The following is a 21,252-nucleotide window of genomic DNA, read 5'->3' as shown; positions in this document are numbered from 1 at the left end:
TACTTCACAGCTATCACAGGTCATCTGGATATTAAGATGTAGGGAACATATAAGAATAGGATACTAACATGTACATGATAGAAGAGAAAGGCATTGGATAGTATTAATTGGTTCTTATAGATATTTAAGAAAGGGTTGGGGCTATCGGTATTTACTGATGAGAATACTAAGACTCTATGGCCATGTCTACCTGGCTCCAAGGTGAGCCTGAGACTGCTGCTAGTAGCTCCCTTCCCCCCTGTTCAGTGAATGCCAAAGCACAGAAATTAGGCAATATAATGAGCTTAGACATTGAACTAAAACCAAGCCTGAGACAGCCAAGGAGTAAAGCTCAGGGACATGTGTTCACGGTGACGCGAAGCCAGCTATGCTGCCTAATTTCCACTGCTGGCATGCTGAGGAAAAGTATGTGGGAGGCATGTGCTTCTCAGTGGTGGTCTTGAACTTGGCACAGCAGCAACATAGTCAGGCCCTAAAATTCAAACTGACTATTTTTCCATGCACCTGCAAACCCATACTCTGTCCATTCATAGGCTATAAAAAGTATTAGCTCCAACCTGCCAAGTTTTTTTTTTGGAATTAATTTTATTAGCAGTTTTTAACTTCTCTTTCTCTTGTAATGAAGGGTTTGCAATGTATTTTAGCTAACATAGCTAACACTGCATTGATATTTTTAAGAGATTTCTCATATTCAAAAGGTCATAGCTACACAAGCCCTAAAATAGAAAAGCAAAATTTTAGCTGCCAACCTGTATAAGGTTGCTGAAGAAATGTTTTAAATATTCTGAAAACTACGAGTTAGTTTTATACAGATGAATTCAGTTAATAGGTTGAGATAAATTAGAAGGTAGAACAAGCTTTAAGGACATGTCTCTATTATAATTATATAAAATTTTAACATGAAAAGATCTATTTTGTATTAGGATATATGTTATAGGACTCAAACTCACTGTGAGATCCAGTGTAAATTGGATGTATTTGAAAATTATTGCAAAGTGTGTACACACAAGGTATTATATATCCCATTTCTTCAACTGTCTCTTCACTCTATTCTGTGGCCTCAACTCTTCTTTTCTTTAGCATCATCAGCTTTCTTATGAAATCTTCCAGATATATGGGATATATGGGATGGAGCCGTAGTTAGTCAAATAATTGTTTAAAAGACAAGTGGTTTCCCTAATAGCTAAAGGCCATGAAATATAGCTAGTCTCAGAAATGTGTGCTCTTTTGTTCACATGTACACTTTATTTCTGCTTCTCATCTTTTTTCTTCGGGTCTTTCCTAACCTTATATTTAGGAAACCATTCCTTTCCTGTGCTGAAAGACTCTCTGTGACTCTTCCTGTAATATTATATGTTCACCACAAAGAAAAAAACCCAGTGGATTCAGGGACACCATAAACACTTGAATAAAATAAACAATGAATCTCTTTTCTTCTTTGTTGCTTTGATATGATATAATGGGTTGATTACAAACTTTGCATTTCCTACCATAAACTTTCTCTTACTCTCCAACATGTAGATTTGTCCTGAGCACTCTACATCCTCTATCCTTTCTCAGCAGCCAGTTGACCAGCAGTTGCAAGGGCAAGAAAGAGAATCTAGGGTATATGTTACTGCTTCTAGGGTATATATTTGTCTGCCTTAGGGTATAGGGTACTGCTTCTGCCGTGGCCAGTTAGTATGATCTCTAATGAGTGTAATTAAGAAGAATGGCCTGGAGGGATAATATGAAGCAGTGTTACTTGCTGATGCCACTAAGTAATGTAAAACACAGATTCCAGCGCAGGAATCCAGCACATGCTAAAGTCAACATTATACTTATAAGTCAATTAATGGCATAATTAATTTTGTTTATATACCAGTAAAAATGTTTTTAATGAGGTTGTTCAGCAGTGAAAATAATATGTAGACTGGCTATTAACTCATTTGGAGGGCTGACCCTAATTTATTTGTCTGCAGCAGTCATAGGATGCTGGTTGATACAGCACATGGCCACAGGCATCATAAGGTATTGTTTCTATCTCAGACAACAATGACCAAAAGCATTCGTGTTCACTAATATTATAGCATAGCTTCCCTGTTGAGTTGACCAGTTCTAAAAACAACATGGTCAGTGGAGGTCAAATGAATCTGAAGATTATGGCACCTGTGGCTGATGATTATTTTTCAGGTACTTAACTCATTTGTGGGGCCTATGAACCTAATTAGCAATTTTTAAAAGTCTTGCTGACAATATTGCAGTCAAGTTATCCATAGTGGTAAGTATCACTCATTTGCTCCCATGTCACGTACCTTTTGGCAGGAAAATTTAAAAAAAGATAAGAATATAATCATTTGGCTGTTCCTACACGTGTCTGGTGGCAAGAAACCAGATAATTCAATGGTGCAACTGAAAATCCTGCAACAAGAATGATGGGCCAAAGCATATCACTGAAATCAGGAACTGGATATTTATTTGCTATGGACACCAATTCATTAAGTAAAGATAAAATGTTGGCACTGATCATAGAATGACTGTACTACAAATGTGGCAACACATTTTTTTATTTATTTAGAGTAAGATGTGTTAACATCCAGCATGACAAAATTTGTACAAAGTTCACAATTTAAAAATGAAGTATCACAGCAACTTGTGATTCCACACATTTATAGCAAAATTAAAATGTCAACAAATCCATGCCGTGTAGTACAAAAATAAATCAAACTTCAGTTCCACAGAGAGCACAATAAATAGTTTATACAAAATTCTGTCTTAATAAATGATTACTTAAAGTAACTTAGAAATGAATATGAACAATAAGTTATAATAAATAAACTCTGATGACTCACAATAATTTCATATGAAAGGTCAGCATTCTAATATGTGACACTTTTGTGATCCCTATATAATAGTCACAGATAACTTTTGATTTGATATTATGTACCAACATTAGATGAGCAGCAGATTTGTGCTTAAAATCCCTTTCCATTGTACATAGGTGATAACAATAAGAATCCAAAACTGATACTACCTATTACTCTACCGAAAGCATTACTATATTGGCAAAGAAGCTGCAGACACAATGCAGTGGAAAAATGCATATGCCATTATGAACAATGAAAGCCCTAAAAGGAGGCTAGGGCAAAAGTACAATATATATGGCAGAAGGTGAACAACAAGCACCTTGCTTCAGCTCTCAAAAAGGCAATTCTGAGCATGGCAGCTACAACTAATAGCACAACAGAAAAAGGGCACTGTACAGATAAGATACTGCAGAGCCCCAAAGTAATTACATAATCTTTTCCCAGCTAGTTATTAAAGTCCTCGTGGAAAACTGTAAGCTTTTGTACAGTGAATAGTATAAAGTGCCGCTGGGATATACATATATTTATACATATATATATATACCGAGGTTGAGTATTGTATCAGAATATTTGTTGTGAGATCCCTGTAGTCTCCCTTAGCAATATTACTGGATTGGCCATAATGGCTTCCACTATAATTTGTTCAGGTTTAGTGTCACAAGGCTAATGACACAAGAAATTGCACACCTCCGTATGGATATATAGGGCAAGGTAAGTGCAAATAGTCAACTGGCACATTGTGGGGACAATGACCCTGTAAGTCCTGTTCTGCTAAAAATATTTTATTTTTTACAAAACCCATCTTTTTCATAACAAAATTTTAAAGTACTTTTGTACTTTCTGCATAACATCAAGACATGGAAGGAAAAGATATGCTATCAAATTTAAATAAATTCAACATCTGTAAAACACAACACCATCAAAATTACTACTTAAGAAGGAAAAAATGTAGTAAGAAAAAGTGGTCTTATGCATACATATAGTGCAGTTGTTTTGAAGAAAACAATCAAATATTGAAGGTATAAATAAGTTTTCTCTTAAAATGATCCAGTTTAAAGCAAAAAAAGTGCTGAAGTATATTTAGTTACATTAAAAATTTGATTGCATTCATTTTTGCAATAAGGAATAGAACAAATACAAAGCATATGTGAATGCTGCAGTAATGATTGTTCTCCAACAAAAGTCAAAATATAAATGTTAAAGTACTAAAAATGGGACCAAATGCTTGGCAAAGCAAAAGAAAAAATCTTTACTGAACTGCATTCCTACTAAAGCAAGCAATGAATCCAGTTCAGTAACTGTATTAGACACAAATCATTTGTGTTTATCCCAAAATTAAAAATGTAAAAAAGCAATATTTTAAAATATTGTCCTCCATCTTAAATTGAAAGTACAGAATTTCTGAAAGATGAACTACATCGCTATAACAGATAGTTCAGAGGGGAATTAAGCAGTCCAGGAGAGATAAGAGAATGGTGGCTCCAAAGTTTATTTGGAAATAAAAGCTGAAATCTTCACGTTGTCCACCTCTGATATAGTTCCTTTCATAATGGAAGTTCTCATATTCATACCATGTAATGCTTAGAAGTTAATTAAAAAGTGCTGTTTAAGCTGCTTTGAATCTTCTGTCAAGTTTCCATGGCTTGATGTTGTCTTACAATAAATTACCCATTTTGTATCTTACATCTAATCCATGCCATTTTCTTGGAATTCAAAAAACCTCATTTTATTGCCCCCACCACACACCAACCTCCGAAAACGAAAGTCACATAATATTTTCAAGCATTGTTCAAAAATAAAGCATTTTTGCAACCAATTCTTGCTATGAAACAATATGCACACAAAATGTATTTCTTAAATCCCATAAAATCCTCCAACATGAGGCAAAATGATAGTGTTTAAAAAGTGGCTGCAGACCGCAACATTGTCATTCAAAGCTGTTTTTTTTTTTGTCCATTTCAGTTCAAAATACTAAAACATTTAATCACTAAAGCATTAAAAAGAATTTACACTCTATTTATTTTGATCAGCTTACCTCTTCAGAAATATATATACCCCAAAAATGTGCATACATTAGCAGCTATAAACATTACATGGCATATCACACTATGTCAGCTTATATGAAAACGTACAAAATGTGAATGTATTCAAAAAACTATTCTGCAGTTACTATCTTTAAAGCAAGACATAAAATCATTATGAAGTCTTGTAAGCATAACACTGTTTCAAACAGAAATAAATATATAACACTTTCTGGTAAATTACAGCAGCAAAAAACAAGAGGCATCCTTTTTTTAAGCAAGACTTTCACCACTATAGCAGCTGTTCAGACCTGAATTCCTCTCACAGCCTGCTTTATATTTTCCAGTAGGGCTTTATTTTCTGGACTCTGATAACGATCTTGATTTGTATACATGTCCGTCAAAGTGGTCACGTAAGCATCAAAATTTTGTTCATTGATTGGTTCCTACGAGATATTAAATAGTAGTTCATATACAACTTTTATCTTTGTAATCGTATATTCATTTAAGCATAACATATAATCAAGGCATATTGCCACCATTTGTTATAATATTTAAAATGCCTATTTAGATCTTACTTAATTTTACAGGATACATTGGAACAGGCCCGCCATGTCTTTGTTAGCCGTTAGATTTATCTTTATGGTTTCAGTGTTGTTACCACAAATATCCAACTGGTTGAGGAACCATAAACATAAAAAAGACATCTACTGTATGAAGTGAACTGAAGATCGCCAAATTCCTTAACTTGTGCTCTCAATCACTTACCATATGTGGCAGCTGGATATTAGCTAGACTATGAATTAAAGACTGGCTTAAATTGGCCAATTCATGAAGAAGAGACTCATTTTGCTGTTCAATTACTTTGTTCTCCTCTTCTATCGTCTTCAGGTTGCTCTCCATTGTGGTAATCTAAAATGGACAAATTTGTGTACAATGTAATATAAGGCAAGCCGTTATAAAGCATGCTCTCTTTGAGTAATAACAGAAATATCAGAGGACAAAAGACCATTTTGTTCATCTAAAAAGGTTTCATGTAAGAATAGCTAATACTTAGGGGTAATTGTAGGATTTACTTTAACGGCTTGTCTTTCTGTGGTGGTAATACTGATTTAATATAGATTTGATTGCATTGGCTTTATATCATCTTAACACTTTTAAAATAAATATCCTTTTTGCATCTAGAGACATTAATATAGGCCTTGATACAACAAGCGGATCCAGGTGGGCAGACTCTTACACCCATGTTGAGTCCATGGGGCTCTGTACTGATGTAAGAATCCATTCATGGTGGTTGTAGGTTCAGGGCCAGTATCAATGAATTATATGTTTATCATATTTTTTTTCTTATACTTAAGAGTGCACAACTTTTTTCTGGTACAAGTGAGCTCTTTGCAATGATATTTAAATTCAACTTATAATAGCATAATACATATTCTCTTATACACAGCTGCTAGTGAATAATTTACACATTTTTTGTGCAATATATAACAAAATAATGTAGAAGGAGGATCTGAAGACTGTTTTTCATTATTGTATTGTGCTATAAGAGGTGTGAATGTTTGTGTGTAATAAAAAAACTAAATAAAATCTTGTTTATTAGCATTATGTTATTTGTTGATGTCTGGCCTGTTGCATATTTACTAAGGGTCAGAGCTATTTACTAAGGGTCTTTCAAGCTGTTCAGGCACTCAGGAGCATGTCCAAAGAAGGACTTGTACAGATTTAGTGAGATTTTAAGTGGCTAAGACAAAAATTGCAAACCTTGTATAGTGGCGGCCTGACTCCAGAGGTGCCTAAACTCATGGGCCACATCCACACAAGTTGGGTGTTTTGTTTTCCCAGGGACAAAAAGCAGTGGTACTCCTTGTGCGGCTGTTACTTGTCCCTGGGGAATGCCTGTACCACATGCCCAGCAGCCTTGCTTGGAGTCCTGGGGGGCTCCTGAGGCTGCAACAGTGGTGATCCTGCCGGTTGGAGCCTGGTTGGCAGCCAGAGTGTGGCTCTGGCCGGCCAGGCTCCAGTTTTGGGTGGCATATGCTATCCTTTCTTGCACCACCCTGTTTTTTTGTGGGGGGGGAGGTTTCTGACCCCAGAATCTGCCAGGGTCAAACCCTGCTCTCCCCTCAGGCTGCTATCTTGGGGCGTGTGTAGACAAAATGGGGGCCCTAAATTGAAGCGGTGGGTTTAAAAACCCACCGCTTCAATTTGGGGCCCTTTAAACCCCCGTGTTGTGCACACACCCCGCACTTACCTGCCCCTCTGGTGGGGAGGGAAGGGTGAGCTGCTGGCGGGCAGAGTGTTCCCTGGGCTGCGGGGTGGGGCGGGTGTTTCCTGCAGCAGTGCCCTCCCCCCCATCCCGGTGGCACCCACCTGCAGGCATCCAGCTCGGGCAGCCCCGGAGGGTACCACAGCTGTGGAGGGAAGCACCGGGCCCCTGCACAGCTCAGGCAGGCAGGCAGGCAGGCTCTGGGGGTGGGGAGATCAAACTTGCCACTTTTTTTTTTCCTCTCTTGGGTGGAGACTGCCTTCCCAGCTGCTGCCAGGCTGCCTGCAGAGCTTTCTGCAGGGCCCCTAAGCCTGGTGCTTCGCTCCGCGGCTGTAGGGGCAGCAAATTAAAACTCCTCGGAGGAGTTTTAGTTTTCTGTGCCCCAAGTCATTTAAGGCACATTACATCGCCAAATTTCTTACAGTGGATGGAATTAATGCACAATATGCCACTGAGGTGCATTTAGCCCACTTTAAAGTGTCGTGCACACATGCCCCTCATTTCATCTACACACAGCCTTGCTGCTCAGAGAACAGCTGAATGTGCTTGCAGCAGCACAAATAGTAGCAGCACAAATTTGTGTCACTACTTTGTGCCTCAGTGGACGCCCCTGCACACGTGCTTTGGTGAGGGACAAATTGTCCTGCTTCTGGCAAACTGACCTTCCCCCGCTCCTCTCAGCTCCCAGCATGCTGGAGCATCTTGGGCACAAATGAAACAGTAGAGATGCTCTGGCCAGCAGCCAGAGTGTCTCCCTGGAGGAACGAGCTTCTGTTTTTTCTGGCGCACACTATTGTAGCATGTGCTGCACTGCTTTTTCTCTCTGTGTTTTGTTTTTGGGTTTTTTTGCTACCAGCCAATCCTGGTAGCAAATTTTGCCCCCGTGCTGCAACTCTGCACTGCAGGGTATGTTTTAACATGCCAGGTGTGCAGTTTGGGGTGCTGCAAAGAGGTCTGTAGTCCTACAAACCACATGTGACTGCATGTCTTGACGCGAACTAAATGGCAAGATATACAAAGGGCTATGCATTCATAAGTACTGTAATGCTCACTGCTGCCTTCCCTAACTTCCTAGCAGACGCCAGGAGTGGAATTCAGAAACTCAAGTTAGGTGCCTAAGAACAGGATTCACAATAGCCAGTTTGCTGAGGAGTGAGGCAAGGGAGGGACAACCAATTTAATCAATAGGAAATATTGGAGATAGTTCCTTTTAAAATCCTCATCTCTTAGACTAAAACACCTCCATGATATTGGGATTCGCACCCCCTTTCCTTTCCCCCACACTGGACTTAGATGCCTAAGTTGCACTTTCAGGTAAAGAAAACTGGTGTGCTCAGAAGAGAAGATAAAGATAAGGACAGTGGTATTGTGACTACTGTTATTATATAATAGTCTAGTGGTTAGAGCACTCACTCAGGAAATGGTAGACCTAGGTTCTACACTCTCTTCAACGTGTGCAGATTCATAGCTAGGTATCCCACCTACAAGGAGGCTATGAAGGTAGATTGCAGATGATCCATTCCTCTTGTTGAAGCTGGTCTATTTTGAAAGGCTCATGTGGAAAGAATGAATAAGCAAGAGGGAGTATGACTCTGTAGTCCTGTGGGGCATTCTCCTGGGTTGGGGGACCCCTGGAGTCTGAAACTATTTTTACTTTTTATCCCATGACACTTTAGCACAAAATGAATAAGTAGCCCGAAGAGAAGGAGCTGGAACCCAGGACTGCCTCCCTGCCAAAGAGGTGCTCTCATCAGTAGGCTACAGTGTCATGCGCTCTCTTCCTTACTATCTCCCTAAAATCTTGCAATCCTGTTTGGCCATTGGCCAAGCTTCAACAGGAGGGCCTATTGGCTTTGTGGATCAAGTGATCTACCCAGGAAATGGGTGCTGTGGAGAGACATGAATCCAGATCTCCCACTGGCAGGCTGAGTGCTCTAACCATCAGGATAAGGTCAGCCCTGGGACCTTAAGACCTGACGAGGTCTTAAGAAAAAAAAAAGTAGGCTTGATTTCCCAAAGGAATGACTAAGGTGTCTGAGTCAAGGAAGTGATTTGGGAATGTAAGCCCCAATCTCCCATTCATACAGGTAAGACACCTAAATTTGGGAGAGAGGCAGGATTTCAGATACAGCCGTTTCTTTCACTATTCAGGTTAGAAGTCCCTCTGCTTAGTATTTTCAATCTTGGATTCTTGGATACTTAGCTCTCCCAGTTCATTGCATAAGTAACATGGGTGCCTAAATCAGGTTTGTGATTTACTGGGTGCACCTCCTGTACCATCTCTGGGGCTCTTCAGCTCATCTTACCACTGTCTGCTTCACCACATGCACTTAACTGCACAGTAGATTAATTAGCTGTCTACATGTGCAACACTATTAGACCACAGCAAACTAATTTTTGCCACCATAAGATAGTACTGTTGGGTACAGTACTATCTTACTGTGAAGAAAATAACTGCCTAAACACATGTGTAAATGCTAACCCAGGTGTAAATTATGCCTGGTCAGCCCAGGCAGCAGGGGTCCAGACCTCTGCTTGCTGCCTAGCCACACACTCTGGTCCTTGGGCACTACTGTGCCCCAGACAGCCGCCTCCGCCACCTGAAGCCACCACCCAGAGTCCAGGGCTAACGTGCCAAGCCTGCTGCCAGACCGGGGCTGCTCCACCCCAGTTCAAACTGCTGTGGTCCAGGGCGCCCATGTAAACACTGCACCTGGGAGCAGTTAACTCCAGCACAAACTGTACCGGAGTTTATCATGTCACCTTAATGGCATGTGTAGATGCACCCACTAGGTATGAGGTTGATATAAATATAATGGTCATGCTTACAAAATGTATTCCCTTTTTGAGAGACATTAGCATTTCTAGCAATATTATCTATGTTAAATATATTATTCAGACAAGTAGCATCTGTCAAAAAAAGAAGACACTTTTTTAAGTTTTCGAAGTGTACATGGTTGTTTGCTTTCCATTGCACAGGACAACTAAGGACATGCCCTTGCCAACAATGTGTCCCAGCCTGGCCGCTCCTGAGAGTATTTGTGTCTTTCAAAACCTGGAAATATGCTGGTGAAAATACTTTAGGGTCAAGACCTTGGTCTTTGGTGTATTCAGAAGTAGGTACTGGAGATGACCCCAGAATGTCTTTTCAAGAATTTTTCTGGGTTTGGAGCATGCATATGGACATCGGTGGGTAGGGCACTCTGAGAAATGACCAGGGCAGAGAGAAATGTCACTGTAGGGTGACATGCCATCCGTGTACAGCGTGTGTACGAGTAGGCATGGGTGGGTATGAGTATGGATACTAAGATACCTATTGGCAAGAGGGTAGAAAATGAAGCTGGAGAAGTAAAACTAATACTGATATGCTCAAATTCTCAAATGAATCTCAAGCCACCTCTAATTTAGCATTCACACTAAATTATAGGACTAAATGATGAATTTTGATATTGAACAATCTGATTTGTAATTGCAATCATATTATGGTCTGGGTGCTTACAGTAAATCTTCAAATGAGAACTTTAAGGTTGAAGGGGAGAAGATCCTTATGTGACCATCTACTTTATCTCATACAATCAAGTCACTACACATCTCCTTGTTATGCCCATTATTGTAGACACAAAATTAGATGCTGTTTTTGAAAATTTGGTGCTCATTATTAATTGATGAGAGCAAATATTTTCTGAAGAACTCTGTGTACATATGAAATTAATTCTCGAGTTGGTCTGACTTTGGCTACTGACATTTATGCAGCAGATAATTCAGGATGAGGCTTATATTGCTGGTTTGTAGGGTTACATTTCTTTGGAAAAGGTTCTTGAACTATTTTTCTATCATTTTGCAACCGTGCCAATTTCAATTAAATTATTTTTATGTTAGCAGAAGTAATGGAAACATATTCAAACACTTCTGGATTGTATTTTTCTATGTCAGGGAGCAGACAAGGCACATTACACATACAGAAAGACAGAAGAGTTCTCTTTGGAATACAGCACAAAAGAGTAGTCATTGCCACTATGAATGTGAATGTTTTTGTGATTTTTCCTTTGTTGAAGTCAGCCATTTTGACAATCATTACATTTAAATATTCATCATTAAAGTATATCAAAAGTAATGATAGAAGTCAAGAGTTTGACATCAAATATCATAAAAATAGATATTCTGTGAAATGCAGGGTGCTGTCAATACCCATTGACTTCAGTAGAATTTGAGACTGCACAATATCTTGCAAGATTAATCCTTTAGCAGTTGGTCATCCATTAGGATTTTTTTCTTTCTCTTGAGGTGCTAAGCATCTAACCTGTGTTGATTTTAATGAAGTTACAGAGGATAAGGATTTAATACACTGCTACTTTCATTAAATACTGAATATCAGCAATTTGTACAAGTAGTTACTTCTCACACTGACAGAAAGTGAAGTCCATATTCTACCTTAATTTACTGTCCCTTACATATTTCCCAACTTATGTAAAGAAATATGATTGAAGTCTAAACCAGGCCATGCATTTTTATATCACTTTACTTTTCATTAATATTAAAAGCCTTAACTTTGATAGTCTTAGTAACTGCTCCACTAAGTCTGTGATTTTAAAATAAAAGCTGGTTTTCTTTAGGAAAGTTAAGGAGATCAGAGTATTACTTTTAAATTATTATCAAGTCTGACTCTCCTATGAGTCTCCATTTGGTGCCAATAATTTATTGGCAGTAAATATCACCACGACACTTTTACCCCCTTTCCAAGGCTGTTCCACATCAAAACATATATGAGGTCCCCTGAACATCCCTTAAGAATGTGCAGTGGGGAGAACTCCGCAACTTCCTTCAAGTATGCAATGACCCAAAATAAACCCTTGCCCTGTTTTCTGAGAGCATGCAGTTTGAGATAGGAAAACTAACAGCTGGAGACTCAAAATACGAGAAACTAAAGTAAACATATGATCATTATGTTGATACAGCTCTGTCTGCCAAAGCCCTGATCCTGCAAGCACTTTCATATCTCAGTAACTTTATGAATGTGTATGTGATTGCTAAAGGATTTTTAAAATATTTCATTCTATTTATTGATCGAAAGAAATCCAAAAATATGTAGGGAGTTACCTCCCCCACCCCCTTGGTGAATTTCGGTTCAGTCCATACAAGAATACCATACAGTTGGGCCTATAAGAAGTTCACATACACAAATCTTCATAAGGATTGCATCCCTATTACACTTTACTTATCAAAAGAACACAAGTACTGGGTGTTATCAGAACAAGCCAATATCTTGCCAATGCACATGTATGTATTTTATGCTGTTTGGGTGCATCTACACGAGACACAACATCACTGTAGTGGTGAGCTATGGTAATGTAGCTCACCGCTACTGTGCAGTAGCAATGAGCTACTGCGCAGTAAGGTCGGAAATGACCTGAACATCGCCAGGACTGAGCAATACTAACTGTGCAATGGGGCACACGTGTAGACATACCCTTTGGGTGGGAGGACTGTTTCATATTTTTTTTAATTTCATGTTAAAAAATGTTAATGCTGCTCATATAGCTACTCATATGTTATAGCTCATATAGCTACTCATACAGTTTCCTTACATATGACTATAAAAATACTTTGACACAAATGTCAATAATGATAAGAAGAGCCCTAAGTATAGATTCATGGAATGGTTAAACTTGATACTGGTTTGGCTAGGATATAACTGTACAAAATCTATGGGTCAGATCCTGCTCATATTTCTTTTGAACAAGGGAAGGCAGGCACAGTCAGCTATACAGACTGCTGGAGTGGGACTTTCAAAAATGGATGCTACTGGCTTAGCATGGCTCTCATTGAAGTCAAGGGGCTTTTTAGAAGAGAACATACTGAGGTTGGTAAATGGAACGCACTTAGAAAAAATCACACCCTCGGTACTTGCTCTCCATAAGCACAAGTTGTGGGCAGATGAAGTGCTACAAACTGTACTGGATATAAGATTTGACGGGAAAATGTTGGGGAAATGACAATTTCAGTGAATGGTGGATGAAAAATTTTACCATTCTTATTTCTTCCCTCATTTTCAAACGAGCCAGAAAACCACTCAAGGCTGTCACCAAAAAGAGGTTTTCTTGAAAAGCACAAATGAGAAATTTTACAATGTATTTTTTCTGTTTTCTGCTTGCTCCTGTGGACCCCTGATGGGCTTAAAATGAGCTGTGAACCAGGTCTCTGGTTCTCTGGGTGTGGAAGGCACACAGCCTGCCATATGGGAAGGTACAGCAGTTGCTGTTTCTCTAGCATTAATTCCCTCTGCAAGCAGAAGGCCTGGTGCTGTCTATCCATACTCCTTGCCATAGCAGTGCATAACAAAAGTTAGCCCTTTGAGAGTGTAACTGATGTTACAGTTGCATATAACCTTACCAGAAGAAAATGCAAAACTGTCTACACAGGTCATCCTTGGCGACAATTTTGGAAAATATATTTAGCCGTGGCTTTCATTTTTCTTATAACTGGTGGCATGTGTCATAGATATAGCAGTGCAGATAATATTTTCTAAACTTGTAAATGACAAATTATATAGGAAATAAAAGCAAAATGTGTAAGAGAGAATAGTGTATTTCCTACATTTCTTTTCACCAATTGTACATAAAAAGTGGCTGAATTTAGGGCTTCATAAAACTGTTACCTGAGTTCTGAGTTTAATCATATCAGCTTCCATCTGGGAATTGGATTCATTTAGTTCCTTGATTTCTTCATCTAACTGCTTAATTTCTTCATCATTTTCTATACCTATGCAATATAAAAATAAAAGAGACATTAAAAAATTAAGCTATAAATCTAAGTTCAGTCATCAAGTCATTTCACATTTGAAATTAAACTTATTAAAATAAACATTCAAAACCCTAAGACTCATCAAACTCTTGGGGCTATGCGGGAGGCAAGTACAGACATGAAAGAAATGGTAAATAAACTTCCCTAGCAAGTGCCTTTACTGACCCAACCCTTGAATCTGACAAACTTCCCACGGTTTGCCATAGTGGTAACTCTTCTAAATTAAATCATGAAATTATTTTGAGCCAGAGGTCTGGGGCAGGTTTTGATGAAGAAAGTGTATGTTGCCCTTAGCAAAGATGGTCATTGCTATCCTTTGGGAATGAGAATGAATCCTAATTGCTCTCAGGAAAGATGCTACACTGGCCTATAGAAGAGAGTGGCACTATGAGGACTGGGTGAACATACAGGCATCAAAAGGAAGGAATGAGTAATGTGGATGTAGCAGACAGCAATGGGGTATATGTGAAGAAGGCAGCAAAACAGAAGAGGAAGAATCAAAGCAGAATGAGCAGGGCAAAAAAGAAAAATCATGGAAGATTGAGGGGAAGGAAAGGCAAACACATGAGGAAGGTATCATACCCAGAGGCTATGAAAAGAGCATGGAAGGTGGGTACATGTGGGGCAGAAGACTGGTCATGACAGAATGGATAGGTGAAAGCAGGATAATGATAGGGTAAAGAGGCCTAGAACGGCAGTGCCCGTATGCCAGGAGTTATGAGGGAGCAAGTGGAATCCCCTGCCTAATTTCTTCCAACATTTTTGCTTCTGATTTAGGGTTGATTTTTGAACTATATAAACTGTAAGAGACAAGCTTCTTCCTACAACTTCACAGAGAAGAACACTGAGAAACTTATTTTTTACATCTCTCAGTTTTTAAAACACGTCCATACTTTTGGGGAGGTCTGGTCATGATTTCTCAATGCTCAGGTTCTCAATGCTCAATGCTCAGTTCTGCTACCATTGCCTTCCTCAACCTTCTGCCTCCCACAGTAACCAAAGTTGATGGAACAACCCAGTTTATCCCAGCTGAGGATCTGTCCTGATATGTTAAGAAGTGTAAGACAATTTTCAGTCTGCTATAGTATATTAATATAATGTACTATAATAGAAATACACTGAATGGCTTAAGGAAATCGCATCAATTGTGCTTAAGTTTAAAAAAAAGGACTTTAGCAGAACACGTCAGCATTTTGTGATTAGGGCAAAAATAAGTTCGGACACATTGGATATTTCCTGTTCTGTTTAACATTTCTTTTCTCAATAACAGTGAACAACAAATAGAGGGGTTTCCAAAAGGAGACACACCCGCAAAAGTTGAATGAATCCCCCAAAAAGATAAACAGACTTACATACATACAAACAAGTGGTTTGTATATACGTGTACAAGCATACGTACGTACTGACTCATGGTCCTCATAACAGTTTTTCTTGTGAGGTAGTTGGTATTTTGCCTGTCAGTAGATTCTTTGGAGCTGTAATGTATGCTTTTATGCAACCCATGCATGTAGTGGGAACTCTAGTGACTTTACATCTATACCAAATTACTTCAATATTTTTACAGGTCCCTCCCAAAATCCAGGGGATTCTCTTGGCTTCTACAGAATTCTAATGAATCTCACATTTTACCTAATTGTAGGCTCCTTTGAAGTGCCTGGTAGTAGCCTTTATTCCTTAAACATTGAGGTGTGAACTGGACTTTTGTTGGAGTCAGACAAAGTGCTACTTAATTTCAGCCCCAACCTGCATATCTTGTTTTCTCACTGCAGAAGGCCCAAGTATGGATTGCTACTGATTCTAAATATTTTACATTGTAACCATGTCAAAGGTTAAATCAAAGCCTGCTTGCATAAAGTGCTATAAAAAATATAATTAATTATAGTCCCTGTCCCAGTGAGCTCGCAGTCTGAAACGTAAAACATACAGGTGGAAGGGTGGGGATGGGGGAAATGGTAACAAAAATAATAGAATGAGCACAATTCTTAATTAGCCAGAAGCAGTAATCATCAACTCCCCACGAGTCTAGACTAGTGATTCTCAACCTATTTGCCATAGTGAGCCACAAATGCAGCTCTCAATGTGTTATGTGTGTCACACCCACACAACTTATGGGCTACAGCAGTGTGTTGATTGGGCTGCATGTGGTCCGTGGGCTGCAGGTTAAAAAACACTGATCTAGACAATGAGAAGGCAGTTTTCTATAGGTTATTAAGGAAGTGGTATACTTTGAATTGAAAGAGGATAAGGTTGCGGCTCTACAGATTTTGATGGCAGCTTATTTTACATGGAAGGGATGAGGTTTATGGCTCAGGAAAAATCCCTACTCCAAAGGCCCTTATTAAATAAAATTCTGAACATGCACTAAGAAGTACTTTCTCTTATACTGTCTATACGATGCTGAAGGTGCTTTTCATTTTACTCCAACATAGGGGTGGAAATACTATGACACAAGTTCATTACAATGCTTTGTCTTTTTTTGTCTCAGAGGACAAAACAGAAATAGTTTCCTAGTCTCCCATAAGTCAAAGGCCATCAGCCAGGAGTGGGGGCTGCTTGGGACCTCCAAACTGGCTGTAAGATTTCCTGATGATGAGTAGCTTAAGTCCCTCCAGCCCAACTTTCACAAAGTACTATGCACACACAGCTCAGGGTAGTGTGAGTGCTCAGCACCTCTGAAAGCCAGGTTTTTTCCCTTTTGGACAAACCATTTAAGACCCACTAATCACATTGGAACATGATAGATGAACCAGAAAAGCACAGCATTTTAGTACACTGTAATATTTAGTTTTGCAGATTTATGCTAGTATAAATCAGACCAAAATCTGACCCACTGTATTTCTAAATCAGGCTTCCCAACATGAAAGTCCACTGCTTTTCTAACTACAAGGAATCCGTTAAAAATACAAAAAAAGACCTACATACACAGAAAAGGCCCACAGAGCAATATCTATTTTATCTTCTAAAGTAACAATATTTAAATGATAATGATTACAATTTTACCATTACTGGCCCGCTGCTTTATTGTTAGCATTTGTTCCCCAGACAGCTTTGCCTTCTTCATGGCTGAAGTGGCTCTGGGGCATCCCGATAGACTGTAAACAGTAAAAAAAGAGTCTATTAATTGAAAGAGGTCATTAACGATAAATTTGTCAACTAAGACCAGCCTGAAAACAACAGAGAGGAAGTTTGTCCACATTGTGTTTGGTTCTGAAAAAGAACAAGAATTTATTATAAATGATCTTTTTCACTTCTACCCTCACCTCTTTCCATTCATGCAGATTATATAGAAAACTAGGAAAAGGTAAAACATGTAAAAGTTCTAAACAATTCAGTCACCTAATGATGCAGTGCCCTTGTAAGAAATTAGCTTTTCTAAAGGATGACCACTTAAGTGTCCAAATTAAACAAAACACTATTGCCCCCACCCCCTCCAGTTTATAAACACAAACATGATCATTCTGCATTTCAAGGACAGGAGAGACAAGCTGGCTGTATCTTCAACACTTAGCTCATTTGAATGATGAGCACCTTTAAAATATGTTTGTTTTTATAAAGTTCTCTTGTTCACATAAGTGAATTGTCTTCTTCCCAACTGGCGTTTTAAAATACGTGATATACATCACATCAGTCTGTTAGAAAAAGTGCATTTCCCAGTAAATAGTGAAAATTATATACAATTTACATAAAACTAGATTTGACAGTATGTATTAGGCCTAGTTCCTCCAAAATCTACATATTATTCTACATACTAAATCTACATACTATTTTGAGTGCAGTTTTATACATAACAGGTGAGTACATATCTAAATAGTTTCATGAAATGTGGAATTTTAGCTATGATTCAGGAAGTTGAGGAAAATGTAACAGTCCATTTAAAACACAGATAATTGAAGGTCTGAAGCAATTTTTCTCTTTCAGTTCATTATCTCTTAAATGTAGGACAAACTAGTTACCCAGTTAAGCTATAAAGACTTTGATTAATATCTAGTGTAATGTAGAGCTCCTGTACTATAAAGGCCGCCACAGAAATTCATTTAGCCAAAATATGATATCCCCTACAGAACAACTTTCAGTCAATCAGTAATTTTTTACATTTGTAAATGTGTGCACAGAAAGCTCGATAGTGAGCAAGAACTAGTAAAGCAGAAACAGTTGACTTTAAAAATGGTATCTGTACTATTACAAGTATATGGAATATCTGTATCTGTTACTATTAGCTCAGTGGTTTTATTTACTCATTAATTAAATATTAGGCAAGATCTCAGCCAGTGTAAATCAACATAGCTACAGAGCTATACTGTCTTCAACAGAACTCTGTCAGCTTACAGCAGCTGACATTTAATTATTGGCAAAATTGCTAATATACAGAAATCTTACTACCTTTTTCCCTCTTTAAATTCTTATCCCACTAAAGTAAATGGAGAGTTGCCATTGACTTTACTGAGGCCACTATTTCACCATGTATCTTCAAAAAATGTCCCTAAAGGATCAAAAACGGGATGTTGCCATTGCTAGTCATGGGATGTATATTAGAATGCTGAATTTGTGATGTGTACGGATGCAGACTCAGTTATCCATTGTGTCACTTAAGTTGCCCAAAAAGTTTAAATTGCTTTTCATATGGCTTTCTTCTAATTATGGAGTATAGAAAAGCTTGTCATGAGAATGCATTCTTTCTGCTCCCTATTGTGATGAATGAAAACAATGGTCAGGATATCCTGTGCTTACCATTTTACGTCTGAAATTAACTATGGGCAAAAAACTATCCCCATCTCTAAAAATCATGTCCTTGATGCTTTTATTTTGAATAGAATGGGGAAAAAAGGGAAAATATATTCACTGTCATTTTGAGGTAAAGTATTATTTTCCCATGTCTATCAACCTTGAAAACCAAAGGAAATTTTGAAATGCTTCCAGGAAACTTGTTCTATGTTGTTCAATACACACGCACATACACACACACATTATGATATATAATAATATAATACAGGCAGTCCTTGACTTACAACCTTTCAAATTACAATATTTCACACCTACAACGTTTATAAATTGCTATCCTGTTTCAATTTTATGACATCAGTTTCAACTTTACAATGCTTGATCCAATGAGACGCCATACCAGCGAACAAGTTCGCTGCGTTGCTCATCTCCCTGGAGAACATCTGTCCAAACTTCCTTGGACACTTCCTTTAAGAAAGCAGATGAGACTCCAGAAAAACCTGTAGCCAAGACTCCTGAGAAGACTCCAGCCAAGAACCCTTCAAAAAGTCCAAACAAGAGCCTTTCAAAAAGTCCAGCAAAGTCACCTCAAAGAAGTCCTTCCAAATCAATACGATTGCTATTTACAGTATAAATACATTAATGTAGCTATATTACTCACCTATAATTGGTCGAGTACAAAATTCTGAGGTATTTTTAGTGAAAATAGGGTATCGGGCCTCGGTTCAGGAACCAATCCCCTATTTATAATCTAGTTTCTTATGAAAAAATTGGTTCCGAATTACAACGTTTCGACTTAAGATGTGGTATCCAGGAACCAATTGTGTCGTAAGTCCGAGGACTGCCTGTACACAAATGCATATGTATATACATACGGACATATATAATATATAACTTAGTGGACCTCTATATTCTACATGCTACATACATCCCACTGAATGCATTTACAGTTAGTTCTCAGAGATGGAGTAGACTATTAAAATGTAAGTGCCACACTAGGTCAAAAGAATGGTCCAACAAACCCTTCACACAACAAATAGGTCTGTCTCTGACAGTGGCAGTACTGGATGCTTTAGAGGGAGAGTACTGAATCAGATACATCTAGAGTGATCCTTACCCTTACCCTGTTCCTTACCCTTACTCTTACCCACCAGTATTGGTTTAGAGACACCAGAGGAAACATCTTCAACCATTCTGTTCAATGACTATTAACAGATATATCATACATGAATTTGTCTAGATCCTTTTCCAACCTGGCTATGCTATCTGCCTCTATCACCTCTTGTGGCAATGAATTCTACAAGTGTAATAAAAAAATACTTTCGCTTCTTGGTTTTAAACCTGTCTCTACTAATTTCAGTGGGCACTCCCTAGTTCTAGTATTCTGGGACTTGGTGAACAGCAGTTCCCTGGGTCCACACTCTTCATGATTTTATAGACCTCTATCATATCCCCCATCACCTCTCTTCTAGTATAGCAACTACTCCATGCCTCTCTTCACTTTGGGTGCCCTTCTCTGTACTTTTCCAATCCTATTACATCCTTTTTGGGAGATGTGGAGACCAGAACTGTACATAGTTCCATATTTATGATGTGACTGCATCATGGATTTGTAAAATGGCATGATGATGGTCTCCATTTTGTTTTCAATTCATTTCTTAATGATACCCAGCATTTTACTGACTTTTTTGATTGCCACTACACAGTAAGATGACATTTTTAGAGAACTATCTACAATGACTCCAAGGTCTCTTTCCTGAATCATAGAATCTATTTCAGTTGAAGTTGAAGTATTTTTACGCAATGTGTATTACCTGGCACTTGTCCACAGTGAAGTTCATCTACAACTTTTTACTCACTAATCTGGGTGAGATTTCTCCACAGCTTCTCTTCTTCAGTTTGGGATTTGACTACCCAGAATAAATTGGTATCATCAGCAAATTTGGAGATTTCTCTATGCACACCCATGTCCAGGTCACTGATGAAAATGTTAAGCAAAATTGGGCCCAGCACAGATCCCTGCGGGACCACATTTCTGACCTCCCACCATCCTGAAAAGTGATCACTGCCCTTTGTTTCCTATCTTTTAACCAGTTCTCAATCTATGAAAAAAACTTTCCTCCAGTCCCCTGGCAGCAAAGTTAGTTTAAAAGCCTTAGGAGAAGGGTCTTGTCAAAAGCTTTTTTGAGTCCAAATGTATCCATCTTGTCCAAATGCTTGTTAAAAACCCTCCAAGAACTCCAGTAGACTGGCAAGGCAGGATTTCCCTTTACAAAAAACATGCTGACTCTTCCCCAGCTGATCTCATATGTCCATGTGACTGCTGTTCTGACTGAGTTGCCAGAATTGGAAGAGAAACTCACCAGTTTTTAAGATCACGTTGGGAGACCTTTTTGAAGGTGAGTGTTATTTTGGCAACATATCAGTCCCCTGGCAAAGAAGCCATTTGTAACAACAGTTTTTACAGAGATCTCCACTACACATAGATGAACTGTCTTCTTTCCAAAAGGCTTTTTAAAATATGTAACATATCCTGGATCAGGCTGTTTGCTGGACTTTAGAAAAAGAACATTTCCTAGCAGACAGTGAAAATTAT

General features: G+C 38.5%; 1 protein-coding gene and 1 long non-coding RNA gene across 4 annotated transcripts in view; one reads left to right on the top strand and one right to left on the bottom strand.

Moving 5' to 3' along the window:
* The window catches only part of LOC132251189 (uncharacterized), a 38,075-nt gene that overhangs the window by 14,069 nt on the left and 2,754 nt on the right, over positions 1-21,252 (top strand). The window lies entirely within an intron of this gene.
* The window catches only part of MYT1L (myelin transcription factor 1 like), a 463,312-nt gene continuing 444,588 nt past the window's right edge, over positions 2,529-21,252 (bottom strand). For all 3 annotated transcript variants that reach the window (XM_059729960.1, XM_019492688.2, XM_019492692.2), the window contains 4 exons: positions 16,938-17,029; positions 13,792-13,895; positions 5,636-5,779; positions 2,529-5,313 (listed from right to left, as the gene is read on the bottom strand). In XM_059729960.1, the coding sequence (XP_059585943.1) occupies positions 5,173-5,313; positions 5,636-5,779; positions 13,792-13,895; positions 16,938-17,029 (481 nt within the window). In that variant the 3' untranslated portion in view covers positions 2,529-5,172. The remainder of the gene's footprint in view (positions 5,314-5,635; positions 5,780-13,791; positions 13,896-16,937; positions 17,030-21,252) is intronic.

The sequence above is a fragment of the Alligator mississippiensis genome, chromosome 1 (genome assembly GCF_030867095.1).
Source record: "Alligator mississippiensis isolate rAllMis1 chromosome 1, rAllMis1, whole genome shotgun sequence".
In the NCBI taxonomy this organism is placed as follows: domain Eukaryota; kingdom Metazoa; phylum Chordata; order Crocodylia; family Alligatoridae; genus Alligator; species Alligator mississippiensis.
Note: the sequence above shows the minus strand (reverse complement) of the source record. Positions and strands in the feature narration are given on the sequence as shown.